At 35.6% G+C, this 19,187-nt stretch overlaps 1 protein-coding gene across 1 annotated transcript in view; it reads right to left on the minus strand.

Annotated features, from left to right (window-relative positions):
- Positions 1-19,187, minus strand: part of LOC128998034 (ITG-like peptide) — a 97,713-nt gene that overhangs the window by 24,422 nt on the left and 54,104 nt on the right. The window contains exons 2-3 of the mRNA XM_054423975.1: positions 9,568-9,725; positions 3,156-3,282 (exon numbers count right to left, since the gene is read on the minus strand). Of these exons, the coding sequence (XP_054279950.1) occupies positions 3,156-3,282; positions 9,568-9,723 (283 nt within the window). The 5' untranslated portion in view covers positions 9,724-9,725. The remainder of the gene's footprint in view (positions 1-3,155; positions 3,283-9,567; positions 9,726-19,187) is intronic.

A 19,187-nucleotide genomic window follows, 5' to 3' on the forward strand; every position in this document is an offset into this window, starting at 1 on the left:
GAAAGTGTTTTAATACCTTTTGGGGGTCCCAAATAAGACTCCTGTGAGTTTGGGACGGATTCTGACGTCTGCTTAAGTTTTGGGAGTCGAAAAACTATGAAAACTTTGCACATTTTTCAGTTTTTCGCTTATAACTCCTAAATAACGAATCCTAAGGAAAATGTTGTTCAAAGGTGTCTTTTAGTGCATTAAAATTCGCGTCGATTGATGTTAAATACGTCAAAATCGGCCGAGCCGTTTAGCCGCTGTAGCTTTTCAAAGTTGGGATATTTTCATCAACATGGCCAAAAGGTTAATTATTTGACCAGTTTTCGGCTTAAAACTCCTAAACGACGCATGCTATACAAAAATGCGCCTGTAGTTAGTTTGGAAAACACAAAATTCGGCGTAGAATTATGATTATGAATGACTAGATAGTGGTTTATTTTATGGTTATCATCCAGAGGTTTATCCAAGAATGTGTGAAGGGAAGGGTAGCAAGACCCCCTATGCAATTTTAAATCTAATATTGTTGAGGGGGTTACAACAATTCTAGGATTCGTCCTAAGCTCCCATTTATACGATCCCATCTCTGGACACTTCCGAATGATGTTAAGCGATTCTAATATAATAAGATATTACAACAAGAAATATTTTATTAAATATAGCAAAAATGTTATTTTTTAGCTTAATAAACGAAAGATGATAATAGGACGGATGTACATAGGTTTACTATGTTTTTAGCCTATTAAAAAAAAAAAAAACTACTGGGATTTTTCGTAGATTTTACCATATAACTTTTCTACTTCTCATCATTGGAATCTTAAGAGTAAGGATTCATTCTTTGCTCTTATTGGTCTTGCCACAAATGGTGACATTTGGTACCATCTTTTTCGTCAGATATCGAATTGAGATAATCGTGCCCCTGGCAAGTCTTTCAGACGGTAGTGTATTATATACCTGCATTTCATATGTAATGGAGCGAGAAAATGTAAACCTTTTCAACATGTACGCGATGGTCGAGATAGGTAGACGTAGTTGAGAAGTTCTTGTCGAACCGGTGGATTAGCCGTAGTGATGGGAGTTAACCCATTGACGTTAATTTTCCATACCTATCTCTCTGAATTAAGTACAATTTTAAATGAGCTCTAAAGGATTGGTGGATGAGCAGCCCCTTTTGTTAGAATCAAAGTCAAAATTAGTTGAAAGTGTCCTCTAGAAGAGACCAACCCTCACTTGATTTGGATATTTTCTGCTCCCAACCATTAGGGCCAACCTGCTTCTGCAACTCCGCCAAGCGTTGTAACCCGTCAGAACACACTGAGATCCACATTGATTGGAGTAAACAGCATGAGTAGTTTTAGGCTACACGAATAGTTAGATTTTCGACTCTTCTACATCACGCTTTCTTCATCAAACTGCGCTAGTTGGTATGGACCTATTTTTAATCCAAAGTATGATTCAAATTGAGGCTTGGATTTAATGTGGAATATCACGTGTTGACTGAGGGGGCAGATTCTTCTTTAACCTTTGCTGTTGCCATCACAGCTCACGATTAATGTCACCACTTCCTTTTATTCTGCACAGTTTATGGTCATTATAAGCTTGCCTATTTACGATTTTCTTGCAAGCTGTGCCTTTCCATTATGCTTTATACATATCTCGCATTGATCATATCATATGGGATAACTGCTGAGCTGATTGACATGAGCGAACTATTTTCAGTAAATGGGTCGTGACAATGGAACCATTTGATGAATTTCTTTTTGATCCCACCGTATCCGTGGAGTTTATATTGTCAACTTGCTGATAATATGTTGAAGATGTGATCCCACAATATACCTTAACTTGATGGGTAGCATTCACTGCGATGGGCCTGCCAGCGAACCATCGGGCTAGATCCCCATCATTGATTCCCCAATCTCGGAAAAAGCTCTCCACAGTAAGATGTTGCTCTCATGAGCACTTGTTCATAGGCCGTGCTGCACGATCCATGACGTCACACTAGTGGGTAGATTCACTGCCATATCCCCTATGTTTTTGGTAATTAGGCTGGTTGTTTGCCAGATTTCAATGGCAAGATTTTAAACTTGACAAGCATCTGATCTAGCGTTAACAATCAATAGTGGTTAAATGGTGAATCCGATCCTAATGAATTGGAAAACATTCTACGCAGACGTTTATGCTCTTCAAACTAACTACAGGAACATTTTTTCTATAGCATGCGTTAGAAGATGTAAGCCAAAAACTGAAAGATGAATACAGGGATAGATCGTATATAATGGGTGGTTGGGATGAACCCTAGAATTTTCGGAACCTCAGACAACAATATTAGACTTAAAATTACATAGGGGGTCTATCTAATAATTCATAATCCATTTAAGGACGGGATCTATGTTGTTACCAATTTTATTAAAATTTCCCAACTTTAACTTTAATACTTTTTTCAATGAAATGGCGTCCATACAAAGTAGGTAACAATCAATTGCCGTTATTGATTAGTAAAAAAAACATTATACGCAGAATTTTGTGTTTTCCAAACTAACTACAGGTGCATTTTTGTATAGCATCCGTCGTTTAGGAGTTTTAAGCCGAAAACTGGTCAAATAATCAACCTTTTGGCCATGTTGATGAAAATATCCCAACTTTGAAAAGCTACAGCGGCTAAACGGCTCGGCCGATTTTGACGTATTTAACATCAATCGACGCGGATTTTAATGCACTAAAAGACACCTTTGAACAACATTTTCCTTAGGACTCGTTATTTAGGAGTTATAAGCGAAAAACTGAAAAAAGTGCAAAATTTTCATAGTTTTTCGACTCCCAAAACCTAAGCAGACGTCAGAATCCGTCGCAAACTCACAGGAGTCTTATTTGGGACCCCCAAAAGGTATTAAAACACTTTCCAGCTTTAGACGATTTTTTGGGGAGCACACCCTATATTTGTTCTAATTTGCCTGGACTAATATGTTTCTGAATAAATTGTAATTTACAATATAACGATAGTATAAAACAGAATAAATTGAAATATAATTATATATTATTTAAAAGGACGATTTACGGTCCAAAATAATTTTAAAGGAAAACGCTCTTGATATTTGGGATCGACCTGAATAAAGATACGGATGTACACCATAGTATCATACTAGACAACAACAATATTCAATATGACTTACTGCTATCCAGGATGATGCAGACTTGTCCAGGACAACATTGGTCGTTGGCGACACACTCCAGGTCGTAGCAGTCTTGCTCGGTGTCCCTCTCAATCTCTTGCAGCTCTTGAAACGTCTCTCGAGGACTCTGTAACAGAAACAATCATTTGTATACATAGCGACACACTCCAGGTCGTAGCAGTCTTGCTCGGTGTCCCTCTCCATCTCTTGCAGCTCTTGAAACGTCTCTCGAGGACTCTGTAACAGAAACAACCATTTGTATACATAGCGACACACTCCAGGTCGTAGCAGTCTTGCTCGGTGTCCCTCTCCATCTCTTGCAGTTCTTGAAACGTCTCTCGAGGACTCTGTAACAGAAACAACCATTTGTATTCATAGCAACACACTCCAGGTCGTAGCAGTCTTGCTCGGTGTCCCTCTCAATCTCTTGCAGCTCTTGAAACGTCTCTCGAGGACTCTGTAACAGAAACAACCATTTGTATACATAGCGACACACTCCAGGTCGTAGCAGTCTTGCTCGGTGTCCCTCTCCATCTCTTGCAGCTCTTGAAACGTCTCTCGAGGACTCTGTAACAGAAACAACCATTTGTATTCATAGCGACACACTCCAGGTCGTAGCAGTCTTGCTCGGTGTCCCTCTCAATCTCTTGCAGATCTTGAAATGTCTCTTGGGGGCTTTGAACAAGAGGTGGTGACCGGGTGCCCGTTAGACCGATAGAATATCGTGTATATAATCAGATTATCTTTACAATACAGTTCTTTATATACTATTAAACAGCAATACTCGAAGTAACTAAAGTTTTATATCTACATTGGTGCAATTTTAAAGTTTAATTTTGGTTGCATTCCAATACTCAGAAAAAGGACTACTTGAGAACAAAGTCCATATAAAACTACCTAAGACCCACATTGAAAAATCGTTAAGCAAAAATTAATTACCTTTTTTGCTGAAATTGGTTTATAGAATGATTCAGATATTAATTTACCTCTTAAACCATGGTTTGTTCAGCTTCAATAGCTTTATGGAAGCTTATTCAATATCCGAAAAAAGGTAATTCTTTCTCTAAAAATGAGCACTAAGTTCGCCACCGCCCTTTGCTTCATAGAAAAATAGGCTGACTCGAGTCGTCAGACTTAAGTGACTTGGCGAAGTTTATTCAGCACCGGGCTCATTTCTCCTTTGATGTTTACTAAGCCGGATATTCTGACTTTTAAACTTTCACCTCAGTTTTGCAATTTTCATTTCATTTTCCTGCTATTCAAACTTTAAAGACGAGTAAAATTATGTTTTAAGTTCCAAATAGTGTTTTATACATTTAATGCCGATGTTAATATTATTAACTCGGGATTAACCGTGTATGACATTTCATAGAGATTGTTTTAAGTTATGAGGAAATAGAGTAGAATTAGTTCAACTCAGCAACAGCGTGCGTCGCTCAACAACACTGAACAAAAGTTGACGCTCGTTAATGGCCTGAAGATGGCCATCTGCAACCAGTCGAAACGTCTACGTCCAGCTCGCCAAGTAGTGACTAGACAATGTTATACCTTGAGGACACCGATGGTGGCATCAGTGTTGATAACTACACTGAACCTTATGATATTAATTCATTTAATATGATTGGGAAACATTTCAGTAATAAGTTTTCAAAATTGAAGGATTGTGTTTTAATTCAAACGAACCGTAATAATAAATGCGACAAAATGTTTTATTCAGTTATGGATAACTTTTACTAGTTTACTCGTACATACTATATGAATAGAAGAATGAGAAGAAGAAATTTAAAAAGAAATCAACCTAAAACTTGTGAGGAGAATTCTTACTTGAATCGGAGAAAAGTGGGTTGACCGTTGTTGATGAGTTTGGGGGAAATGTCTTTTGTACACTTTGGTCACATATAGTCCAAAGTTTTAACACATTGTTCCACCATGTATAGAGCAAACATGGGCCTTAGTGTTTGAAATAGTCGATGTTTCAGTTCGTACATACAATACAGTTTTTATAATTATTCAGTTCAAAGGTTTTAAGAGTTTGGTTATTATTTTATACTCATTGAGAGTCAACAGTTCTTCTAAAAATTGTTAGATTTTTATAATAGATGTTTAAATATTTCGCTTATAAAGAATGTCTTTATTTGATACACATTGTGAAAAAAATCAAATCATTTTTATCACTGACCACAATTTTTTATTTCATATCATTATATTTTGTGCATTTTACCGCCATTAGTACCTTTCTTGTAAGAGAACGGTCTAAACTATGATGTCGTTAATAGCTTACATCAACGATTAAGTAACCTATCGAGAAGGTACAAACTGTGAATTTCACCTTCAACTAAAACAGTTTACTGTTAAAACAAATAGTTCCTTGAAATTACATTCATGCGATTGAAAATTATTTTTTTATACATTTGTCTTGAATTATTATCCTTGTTTCATTGTTTTAAAATTCAAAGTTTAAAATTTATAGTTGTATGTAAGTCTGTAAATTAATAGTTAGATATCAGCTGTTTACCCGCTCCTTTGGTGAAATAAAAAAAAAAAAAACGTGGGCCAAACAGGAACCTGAAAATAAATTATGAAACATTTATTTTCATATAACGCAGAGTCATTCGAGGCAATGAGAAACAATTCCAAACCCTACTGTAACTATAGGAAAGTATTAATTTTAAAATATAAAACTATCAAGATTGCGGGGGAAATGGAATCCTGCGCAATTTCCTTTTGCCCTTCGGGCGGCGAGGGACGTTTAGTTCCCTGATTTACCACAGCACGTTCCATCACAAATCCACCTCGTTGCGTGGTTTTATCTTTGTCCATTTATCAACCAGGTGCATTTAAAATAGTGATGTGACGAGTCGGGTACTTTCCTGACTCGAGTGACTCAACTCGCCAACTGCCGTGAACTCGAGTTACGAGTCGAGTCAGACTCAACTCGAGACGTTCCGAGTTCGTGTGAGTTCGGCATTCTCCGTACGAGTTCGTTAGTTTTGCGAGTCGGCCGACTCGGTACCGGCCAATAGCGTTGAATCTATGCGAGTTGACTCGTAAAGCTGTGACGCTATTGGCCGAAAGCGAGTGCGAGTAAACTCGAGTCAACTCGTTACGTCCCGAGTTCGTTAAGGTTCGGCTTTCTCCGTATGAGTTCGGTTTCTTGACTCGGCTTTTGCGAGTCGGACTCGTAACGTTACGAGTTCGTGTAGCTTCGTCAATCTCCGTACGAGTTCGTAAAAGAACTCGAGTTGGAATTGAGTTGACTCGAGTTGACTCGACTCGGGTCTTGACTCGAGTCAACTCGACTCGCCAACTCAACTCGTCACATCACTAATTTAAAATGTTCCATCCTTAAAGCTTTTAATAGTTTTTACAACTTTGACGTGAAAGATTGATAGCTTTATGTACAAAGTGGGTTGCTGTAAAGAAAGGAAGCACTGATCTAATTTACTGGCCGTTACAACCAATTTCGTTGTGAGTTTGGATATTTATGGAATGAAAAGTGCTTTGTTCTATTTTGTTATTACAAATGATAGCTGGAATTTTCGCAGAATTATTTTTTAAACTTAATTTTGTACCGATTCAAATTCAAATCAAACAGAAAACGCGCGAAGGCAACGACCCAACAACGGCCAATCACGTGAGCGCGGAGTGATATCAACTTGTTGACTTGTGTGGACGTCTTTCTAACGGTCGCTTCACTTGGGAATCAGGCTCTGAGTCGCGATGATCGAAAATCTTTAAATTCTCCTTTTCAATTCGCAAAACTCACTTTTGGTAGTCGTAACGTGTATTTCGTCAACAAAATCAATTGTTCGATTTCCGGGGTGCATTGGTATTTGAACCGTGAAACAGCGTTTGCTAAATTACGAATTGATTAAAGAAATCGAGTCTTTAAGTTCGACGTTGACAGGCAAAATTTGTCAAATTTTGACCATTTTCGTGGAGCCAACCCCAAGTACAGTGTCGTAATTATATGTTTTAAGTGTCGTCAAAGTTGTCTTCTGTGTAAAGTAAATGTTCTGTGTAATTTGTATTTAATTGTGTAAGACGAGCCAATCTGTCCACATTCACATTTGTTAGATCATGTTTCTTGCAGGTTTCATGTCTTAGTATGTAATTTGGTCAGATTGCCTTAAAGTTAGCACCATTTACTTATTTTGAATATAAACTGTGATACATTTGTAGGTGTTATTGGATCAATAATTTGGGTAAATCTTTATATTAATTAAATTTCATATTGTAAATTTTGTATTTAACTTGAATTATATCATTGTCATCTGTCTGTCACGCCATATTGTTACAATTGTTCTTACTTAATATTTGATTTTAAAAACACTTCTAAACTATATAAAGAGATCTCTGAGAGTATTTGATTGTGTACAAATTCAGTTTGAATTAGAGCATTGTCCTGGTTGAAGGGTAGGTTTCAATACAGGCTATAAGGACAGGCTTCCATTAACGCCATAAAAAGTCATTTTATTAACCTAAATCAAACAATCGACTCAGTAGTCGATTTGGCCCAGTTTACCACTGAGCAACAAAGTGTGCTGTACACAGAACTACGAATAGCCCCTTTGCATAATAAGACCAACTGGCCAGTTGTTAATAAATACACTGATTTGGGAAGCCTAATAGCCTAAAAATAGATTAAATAAATCAAACCTAGGTTAGGTTCCCGAGGCTCTGCTGTCAGTATCTCAGTAAAGAAAGTCAAAAACCACAATCAATACTCTCCCCTATTCAATTGAAGTGTTAGTAGAGCAGGAATTTGAATTGTTATTGATTATTTGTGACATTTATGAATATTTAAAGTGACATTATACTGAGCTTATTCTTTCAACAATTTTATTAATTCTCCTGTGTTTGTCTTGGTCAAGGTATTCGGCTTAACCGAACAATTGCATAAAAAAAAAATAATATCAGTAAATTGAATATTATTATACAAATTATTACGTATTTGTTTAATCAGTGTTTGGTATTAACATTTCAGTAATACAGAATCATTGCCATTTCTTAATAAAGTTTCAACAAAGAGTACATTTTGCATTCAGAGTATTGGTATACATTTATTTACATTTTAAGAAGTGTTAAGTTTAAGATCATAGAAGGTATTTACAGGAGGACATATCAGACCTCTCACGGTCCATAAATCGGATTTCTGGGATATATAATTACCAGGGCTCAATACAACATCTTACTTCCACTGCCAGCTCTGTGATTTGTCCTCAGTTGTCTGATTAAATTAATTAAATTTCATTATCAAACCCCCACCAGGGGGCAACTTTTTATAACACTCACACCTGTATGGAATACCTAAATTGTATTACATAAAGGTGTGAGGTGATTTTATTTGATGGAATGATCAATTAAGTAAGGTAATAAGGTAGTTGTTATTCCTTACCCAAAATATAAGTAAAGATTATTTTATTTTTCTTTACAATTTATAAAAAAAAGTTGTAAAACATTATATTAGTTAATGTATGGTTAAAATATAACTACAAGTTAGACCAACCCCCACGGATTGACCAGTCATCGATAACTTCAGTCGTTGGACTGAAGTTTAGTCACAATACAAAACGCAAAATATTTTTGAAATAATCTGATTTGGATTTGAGTTACATAGTGATACTGTATTATTTTCCTTCAGTTTCTTTTCAGTAAAATGTTTTGGCGAAAGCTCACATTGATGTTTGCTTTAAAATACCGGTCAACGTAAACGTAACGTTTGTAAACGTTGAAAGATCTCCGAGTGATATTTGATGACTTCTTCAACTCCATTTTGAACATTGGTTACTTACTACAGTACTTCTTGTTGACGTGGTGAAAACCTTTCATTGTAAAATGTCAAACAGAATATATTGTAAACAATTGTTGGAATTGTTGTTACAATATGGAACTTAATTTGTGATATGTATCGGTAAATTATTCATCAAGGATCGATTCACTTAGATATATTAATATTTCGTATTGATCCAATTTGCCAAAGGTTTGTCAAAGATATATTATTTCAACAGTTGAACTTTTTCCCCTTCGTATCCTTTGTTCAGCAAAGTTCAGTGTTTTAACTATGATGTATTCTAAACATTGCAAAGATCCTTTGTTAGTACATTGAAAAAATGAGCGAAATGCAACTTACAGGAGTAGTCGATGATGCTCGTCTACAAGAGCAAAACGGAGAGCAAAAATGTATGTATTATCTCTTGTATTTGATATCAAAGTGTAATTTACAAAACAACATAACCAAGCCTGGAGATTAAACATGTAACAAGATTTTAAAACATATGCCTTGAACTGCTGACGGAGAAAGCTTCAATCTAGTTGAGACATAATTGAAATTCCAGGGGCTATGTCGATGACGGTGGGCTATGGTTCTACTTTTATTAAAGTAGTACGCATTATTAAAGTAAAATGGTACCTGTTGTAAAAACGGCTGCACTCTGAAGCTACCGTGGCCACCGTAGCCCATGTTGGTCAACATCTCTGGACTGAAGCGGTTAAAGAGACCACCCCAGGCGTGAGCTGGGGACAAGGACTGGGCGGCGACCATGAGTAGACCAGCGAGCACAAACATGGCTGTAACAACAATCACACATCAGCTGACATTGTCAGGCGTGAGCTTGAGACAAGGACTGGGCGGCGACCATGAGTAGACCAGCGAGCACAAACATGGCTGTAACAACAATCACACATCAGCTGACATTGTCAGGCATGAGCTTGAGACAAGGACTGGGCGGCGACCATGAGTAGACCAGCGAGCACAAACATGGCTGTAACAACAATCACACATCAGCTGACATTGTCAGGCGTGAGCTTGAGACAAGGACTGGGCGGCGACCATGAGTAGACCAGCGAGCACAAACATGGCTGTAACAACAATCACACATCAGCTGACATTGTCAGGCGTGAGCTTGAGACAAGGACTGGGCGGCGACCATGAGTAGACCAGCGAGCACAAACATGGCTGTAACAACAATCACACATCAGCTGACATTGTCAGGCATGAGCTTGAGACAAGGACTGGGCGGCGACCATGAGTAGACCAGCGAGCACAAACATGGCTGTAACAACAATCACACATCAGCTGACATTGTCAGGCGTGAGCTTGAGACAAGGACTGGGCGGCGACCATGAGTAGACCAGCGAGCACAAACATGGCTGTAACAACAATCACACATCAGCTGACATTGTCAGGCATGAGCTTGAGACAAGGACTGGGCGGCGACCATGAGTAGACCAGCGAGCACAAACATGGCTGTAACAACAATCACACATCAGCTGACATTGTCAGGCGTGAGCTTGAGACAAGGACTGGGCGGCGACCATGAGTAGACCAGCGAGCACAAACATGGCTGTAACAACAATCACACATCAGCTGACATTCTCTGTTAGTTTAATTTATAATTATTCTGCTAATCCTGTGAAAATAAATTAGTTCAATAATTCCTTTGTCTGTTAAAGTTTAACGGGCGAGTATTCCCGGCCTTATTTTCCACCTCGTAGATTTTTGTTAAAGAGATATAACTACAAATGATTTTACTAGAAATCGAAAAATTATAAAAGAAGTGTATACGTTTAGTTATGTACGTAATAATAGAAGAAATTCTCATACTAAATTAGGCTTCGTACACAAAAGCACAAGACTACCTTTGTAATTATGGTGGGTGGTTTTAACTAAGGCATTGCCAGTTTGTGGTTTAAATCTCAAGTGCACGTTCGAGCGTGACTTCACTCCATTAGCCACAATTTACTGTATAAACTCGCTGCTATTTATAAAACAGGTTGATACTTTTTTCCCGTCCACAGTATTATTGCTTGAGCACGAATAGATACAATAAGCTACCGTAGTAACATATTTGACATATACATAAAACATTTTATACTTGGATTTATCAACGGCCAATGGATGGAAACTAGACGAATAATGTTTGCATGGAAAATATTCGGTAGCTAAACGAAATAGACATAAATTAACATCCCAAATACAATATGCAGAGTTGTAGCCAATCGTTGAAAGCGAACATAAAGTGATTCAATTAATGCGGAAAAAGTATCCTAGAATGTCCATTGTTATTTATGCGTTATGCCCTGGAATGGTTTTGTGACCTTTCCTCTTCTGATGAATGTCAGACAGAGTTAGTGATACTCCAAACTAGTTTTCATTTTCAATCCAACTTTGTACCACAGCGAGCAAAAATTAATCAAAAGAATGTGTTAAGTTAATTGAAAAGAACTAAGGCCTCGTTCACACGTATCGACTTTCTGCCGTGCGCCGTGTACGGCACGACGTCGTGTTTATTTAATAGCATTGCTGTAAATGCAACTGTTCACACGTATCGTCCACGGCGCCGCACCGTCCACGGCGGCCGTGGACATCACGACCTTCTTCAAGCGACGACGCGGCGTCGCGCCGTACTCGACCTCTTGAACACCATGGCACAGACAATGGAATAAACCAATAAAGTAAAGTAAAGTAAAGTAATAAAACATTAAAATATTATATTGTTTGTGACCATGGTCTCTTATGGATGCGTTCACACAGGTCGACGCGGGGCCGTCCCGACTCGGTCTAGGGCATGCGCAGACATTGTTTATTTCAGTGTCTTCCTGGATTCGAGAGGTGTAGTACATCCATAAAAAAAGGCGGAATCTTCCACTTTTGTAAAAAAATTTAAAAATAACTTATGTGAACAGTTCACAAGTTCATAGTATTATTTGCTATAAAACATTAGTTTTTAAACAGTGAAGTCATGCCTTAAGATGGGCCACAAAGCTCGTTTGTAAAGATTAACCAGATTTATTTGGAAATGAAGTCAGCTTACATAGTTTGTATGATACATAAAATACACCTTTTAGCGCTAAACCTGAGAGTTCTGGCCTCGGGTACGATACGAGCGGCGAGTATGCTAAAAATAGCATACTTGTTTGGTTATCCATTTTGATAGACTGAAGAAATGTGGCAAGAAGTAATTTTCGCACGGCCCAAGTCGTGTTGTTCACGGCGCGGTTCAGGAATGCACGGCGCACGGCGAAAAGTCGATACGTGTGAACGAGGCCTATGAGATCGGTTGAAACTATAAAATAATATATATTTTAAAATATAAATTTTTAAGAGAAAAGAAAGCCAAAACAAGGCTATATAAAAACTTGTTCCAATTACATTAAGTCGGTCTAAAAGTTACAAGATTCGTTGTGGCTTAAACAAGGAGTTAATCTAAATGAGCAGTTGATGTATTTATAAAATGTTTTAAATTTAGTTACATGGTAATCAATAATATGACAATTATATCTGTTATTGAATGTTCCGTTTCCTAACATAAGTAATAAATATATCCTGAAATACTACAAAATGAAGCTTTCTCGTGACTCGTTTCTTGATATTTAACTTTTGACCTAAGGGATGAGCTTTTAACTGTACCTACAAATTTACATACATAAATTCTATTTTGATGAATCAGTATGATTCTCATTAACCAAGGTATGTCTTATTTACCAACTAGTAAAAGAGCCCGTTGTGGTTAAATACAACGGTCTCTAGTAAAATAATGGTTATGAAATCCATACACCACTTTACTCACTAATATTAATGGTACAGATTAAGCACATCTTTGATTAAATGTTGTTGTTAACAATTTTCATTTGGGTTTAAAGTGTGTTCCTTATGTTAAGAGTGTGATTCCAAAATGGTATGTGACACACTTGGAACACACTTTAAACCCAAATGAAAATGGTTAACAACAACAATCAAAGAAAAATCAATTCAATAACAATATAACAATAAGCTGTTAAAGTATTAACACATGTTTCGTATGATTAGATTATGCATACTGGTAAACTAATTATTGCCATATATAAAAATTAATGGGTTTTCTTTCCGAGTCGGGTTACCTCTTCTACCCGACCGATTTTCATAATTTTGGTCTTAAAAAAGCTATGCAAGCACATATTTGTCATCAAGCATTATCATTCATTCATCTAATGTATTACTCAACGAAAAATATAAATTTTATTTTTTCAAATTTTTACTTCAATTAAAGATGTATTCCAGCAGTTCTAAATACATTACCCTATATTTTGTGGTCTAAAAACCTTTAGTGAAATACCAGCTTTCATTTGAGCCATTGATTATTTAGATCGGATTACCTAAAACACACTTCTGAATCACGAATAAACAATAATTATAATCGTTTTAGAACTTATCTGCAATAAATTATAGGTAACTCTATTTTTATTTAACTTATTTTATATGTCTTGGTCTTAAAATACTTCTAGAAATAAAGGCTTTCATTTGAGATATTGATAGTTTTAATAATTTAAGTTCAAGATACTGTATCGCTCAATCAGAAAACGCAAATTATTTTATATTTTGGATATAGAATTTAGTTTTAGATTTATTTACTTAATTATAATTACAGTACGTTATCCTATTTGTTTTGACCTAAGAACCTTCAGTGAAAAACCAGCTTCCATTTCAATGATTGATTATTAAGATCGGACGTACCCAAAGCGTGCTGCTAAATCATGAACAACCCAAATTGTAAAAAAATGAGTATATTTATCATCGATTTATAGTCAAACGATATTGCTTGAAACCTCAACAGTAACTGTCTACTTTGATGGGTTTAGCCTAGTAAATCTTAAAAAATCAAACCTTCATAAATATTTGCAAATCTACATGAATTAGGCTTTTCAATAATCTATTGATTAATCAAATCGGTAAAGTAGAACTGTAGATTTAATTGTACAAAGTTTAACAACAACTTCATTAATTCAGAATTTTCTCACCACTATAAATTGGAAGGTTGCTTAACATGTTTGCAAATATCTTTGAAACGGTGAGGAAATCGACCAAAGTGGAAGGTGATATTCTGATAGAGAATAAAATTTTCTACAAACTACCATTATGCATTTCTTGAAAATACTCCATAAAGGCGGCCTAAAGTTGGCTACAAATATAAATTTGTAAATATAAACTTGGGGGAAAAAGGCGTTTTAAATGTATTTTTGTTTTTTATCATTTTTTCACCTCAAATATGTAATAAAATCCAACTTTCATAATTATTTGCAAATCTACACAAGTTATGCTTTCCAACGACCCATTAATTAATAAAATCGGTCGGGTAGAAGTCTAGATTTAGTTGTACAAAGTTTAACAAAAATATATCTAATTCGGTATTTTCTCACCACTATAAATTTGGAGATCACTTAGCTTATTGCCAAGAACTTTTGAATGGAGGGGAAATCGGCCAAAGTGAATGTAATATTCTGAAAGAGAATAAAATTTACTACAAACAACTACTATGCATTTCTTGAAAATACTTAATTAAGGCAGCCAAAATCTGGCTACAAATAGAAACTTGAAAACAGAAACTTGAAAAAAACAGTTTTTAATGTATTTTTGTTATTTTTACTTTTCCCCCAAAAATATTTAATAAAATCACACTTTCATAATTATTTGCAAATCTACATAAATTAGGCTTTCCAATGACTTATTAGTTAACAAAATCGGTCCAGTAGAAGTCTAAATTTAGCTGTACAAAGTTAAACAAAAATATCCCTAACTCAGTATTTTCTCGTTACTATATTTTCGGAGGTTGCTTAGCTTATTTGCAAATGACTTTTAAATGGTGAGGAAATCAACCAAAGTGGAAGGTGATATTCTGAAAGAGAATAAAATTTCCTACAAATTGATACCATACACTTCTTGGAAATACCAATAAAGACAGCCAAAAGTGGCACACAAATAAAAATGCGAAAAAACACCCTTTTTAATGTATTTCTTATGGAAAACATGTTTTTTTTTTACCATAAATCACCATAAATCATGGCAAAAACAAACTTTCATAATTATTTGCAAATCTACACGCATTAAGCTTTCCAACGACCCATTAATTAATAAAATTGGTCCAGTAGAACTCTAGATTTAGTTGTACAAAGATTTTTAAAACTGAATTATGTATAGAATAGATTTTCGACACATGTTCATATTTTTACCTTTCAAATTCTACAGCTAAAACAAATATGTTCATTTACGTAAATCGTGTTGCGTTAAATCAATTTGAGACGATATTATAATCAAATTGCTTATGAAGAACTTGAAAGGTAATTTGTCCCCAGAGGGTTGACGAAGATAAAACTTGACAGTCTTGTAACAAACCCTTGGTAAACTTATAAACTGGGACACTGCAGACTTGTGCATTGTGCATCTAAACAATACTCAACGTAAAGCTTAACTCTAGTCATTTAGTTTATCTGATTGGGAATTTTTACGAAAAGGAGAAGTAGATCAAGAACATGCTGAGCGCGTTCGTTTTTTATGTATCAATATCGTTATTATTTACTCTATTAAAAATCTTGATTTCTTTAGTAAATCCATTCCACACTACTAGCGTTGGTAAAATGGTAAAACCACCGAAAGGTTTTGATTAATTTTCTTAAATGTGACTTTAGTTAAGCTAAGAATAAAGCTTTTAAGTAATACACGTCATAATAATAATTCTCGAATAGGTATGATACAGTTTGTTTCAACGTAGTCCCCTAATAGTCTAGGCAACGAAGACCAAAGGTCAATAACCGATATTCTTGAAATATTGACAAAATGTCCAACAATTTGACACTTACTTTTAGCATGTTGTTTAAGGACCCTTCCCCCTACAACTGTACCAAATCTGGCTTACACATGAATTTTGACTAAATTTACTAACACTAATTATATATTATTCGATATTTAATTGTTAATATTTAATATCGATAGTTAGGAGTGATACAAAAGGTGGATCAAAGATTACAAAACAGACAATAGTTATTTGTGCAACTAGTGAGAAAAGTGAGCAATTAATTGACTCACTCGAGAGAAATCCTTACTCCCGAGCCGTAGGCGAGTGAGGAATGGTTTCTCGAGTGAGGCAATTGTACTTTGAACTCGAGTTGCAAATTATACTTTTCCTACAGTTACGATAAAACAGATAAATTGGCGAAGAAACATAACCTATTTTTACACAGAAGTGAACTTTTAATATAACATTTAACGTGAAGTGAAATACAACAGTACAACAGCTGACCAGCTGATTTACAGCCAGTGCTGCCAACGTATTTCGCGCGCATACGACGTTGCCTGCATGTTACGCGCTCACTATTTCGTGCCTTCACGTTGCAAATCTGGAGTGAGACAAAGTAGTTAGAGTGAGACAATGTAGTGAAAATTAAGATTGTCTCACTTATGAGCGAACTGGCCACTTTGCTTTCTCAAATCAGTGAGAGAACATGTACATTGTTAGGTAACTGTAGGAAAAAGAAGATTTTCTTACATTAGGCTAAATGATCAGATTTCAGGTTCTCTAGATACGTCAACCTTTGCCATTGAATGTAGTGCATATACGTGCCATGATATCGAAAGTTAACTAGTGACGTGTTAGGGTAGTTTAAGCAACATTAGGGCGGGCGGTCATTCGTGGAACCAGACATTTGCGTGAGGGCTTTTCGTGTTTTATTATAACAATCACGCAACCCTCTTATCGCTCATGCAACCCCGTTTCGATTTTAATTTCACCTTGGATTTATTACATAGACCTTCTTAAAGCTTAAAGTTAACTTAAGGAGCGATCTCATATAGCCAATAGTTGTAGAAGACAGTATTGATCGAAGGCCCACCTGCAAATTGATGGGTTTTGATCACATTCTGATCTGAAGAATTGGATATGTTCTTTGATCAAAATACATCTTTACAACCCAAGGGAAGAAGGGGAGTTTTATCAAGTTGGAGTCCAAACATAGTGTCGTGGTGTACAACCAATCGTGTGTAAAACGGAACCGGATACTAAAAATACTTAACAAAATAATCGATCGAATGTTACAATAAAGTATTATTTTAAAGTTTTAATCCCAAGTGGTGTTAAAATTAAATTGTAATTGTTCATACTCTGGCTTTCAGGATCTGTTTCGAAAATAAGAGACGAATCTCAATAATTTCGTAAAATGAAAACCAAATCGTTCCGAACTGGCAATTACGATGTCAAAAACACTTAAAAACACGAGTCTTAGGATATAATATACGGAATGAAAATTAACTCAATGTAATAACAATGTTTAACAGATTTGCATGAAAATAATTATTAAAATGCTCGAAGAAGCTAAAGAAGAGAAATCCAGTTGAGAGTAAACTCGAGAGGGCTGCTATTTACGGTTAATTTGTCCATATAGCGGCTCAGGGGGTGGCTCAAGGGGCACACAGCAGTACTAAACACCGTGGTCACAAATTAACTCGCCCTGAATAATATACAGGACTGCTACATTAGTTTAGGCGACATCTTTAAAACGTTCTGATAAAACCATTTCAATTTATTCATTTAAATTTTTTTTTGTAAATGTATTACAAAATATTAATTAAGACTCTTAACCTGAGTGGTGCTAAAATATAATGGTAGAATGGTCATATCGGTCAAACTTATTGGTAGATGTGTCATTTAAAATTGATCGTCAAAAGTGTTTTTTGTAAGTAGGTGTAACTGATCAAAGGATATTTGGTGACATGTTCGTAGAGACATTATACTAAGTTGTATTCTTACAAATTGCAGTTTAAACTATTTAATCCCTTTTACGAACTCCATTCATCCTTTACTCACACAACACATTTTCGTATTCATAGGCTCTATCAGTTAATTATTCGGCAAGCTAAATCCAACACAGATCAGGTGCTAGTACACTTTATATGGCCAAGGAAAGGAGTAAAATATAACAGGAAGTTCAGATTGATACACTTTTCATATTTATAATGTGTCAAAAATTGTGAAAATAAAAATACATTTTGGACATTGTTTTACCAATGCAAATGTTTAAATATTTGTATTTTTATTTTATAATATTCCCATATTAGTACCGTTGGGGAAGCGAGCTGATCTAGTGGTTAAAGCGCGGGACTCCGGTTCCTGGGGTCCCGGGTTCAAATCCCACCAAATCAACAATGGATTTGAACTAAGTGATAATGCCGTAGCCCCTAGGTCCAGCCTGAAGTAATGTGACAAACAATTCTGGACTCGTGCCTAGCGTCCAATGAAAACATACAAGTACCGTTGAGCAAAACCGGGTTCATCCGGATTTAATTTATAATGTAGCCATTAATGTGTCCAAAGAACAATTCAACATGTTTAATTATACTTACTTTTAGACGTTGAAATATTACATTAGCATCGAAACAAAACTTAATAATTTTGCAGTCGGAAGTTTACAGGGATGTGAATTTTTCCCGAGATCTTTTATTAAATTACAACATTCGCGATGAAGAGTTAATCAAACTGAGTAAAGTTATTTAATCTGGAGCCTTTTACTTTGTAACTAATCCCTTTTGTTTCTGGAGCTCCACAGAAGTTCCGACTTCCAAAATTGTTCAATATTGACAACGGTTTGAGTTGTATAAGTAACATTAGTAAGTGCGTGTGTACATATTTAACTTGTAGCCTAAAACAGAATAATCCCCAACATTGTTCTGTAATAACTTTCATTTTATGGAATTTCCATTTAAATGTATCTTGTTCACTCTACACAGTAGCCTATTATAAATGAAGTTATACAAAATTGTTTATCAGTGAATAACACACATACATGAGTGTTTTGGTTTATGTTTTCATCCCTAGTCCACAAATATATGGTTAAAATCGTAATTTGTAACCTGAATCGTGTTTTGGAATTATATTTAAGCTAATCAGTGCTAAACATAAAAGTCAAAAATGAATATATATAGACTGCAATTCATACTTTTTGATAATATCTGCCAATTAATAGTGAGTCAACTCTAAGCTGCCACTAGCTTCATCATAAGGAGGTATAATAGATAATATTAAGCGCTAGAGATCCATAAAGTGTTTGAACAGCCGCAAATAGTCAATAAAAACAAGCTTCAGTCTACCAAGAGTATTATAATATTATACTAGCTGCTGCTCCCCGTGCTTCGCAACGGGAAGATGTACTATTGACGATTCGTGTATATTGTGTACTAAATGAATAAAGGATAATTTGATTTGTTTTTATATGCTTTATCACCTA

This window comes from Macrosteles quadrilineatus, unplaced genomic scaffold, assembly GCF_028750875.1.
Source record: "Macrosteles quadrilineatus isolate MER2022 unplaced genomic scaffold, UCM_ALF_1.0 Scaffold_7__1_contigs__length_78375512, whole genome shotgun sequence".
Taxonomy (NCBI): domain Eukaryota; kingdom Metazoa; phylum Arthropoda; class Insecta; order Hemiptera; family Cicadellidae; genus Macrosteles; species Macrosteles quadrilineatus.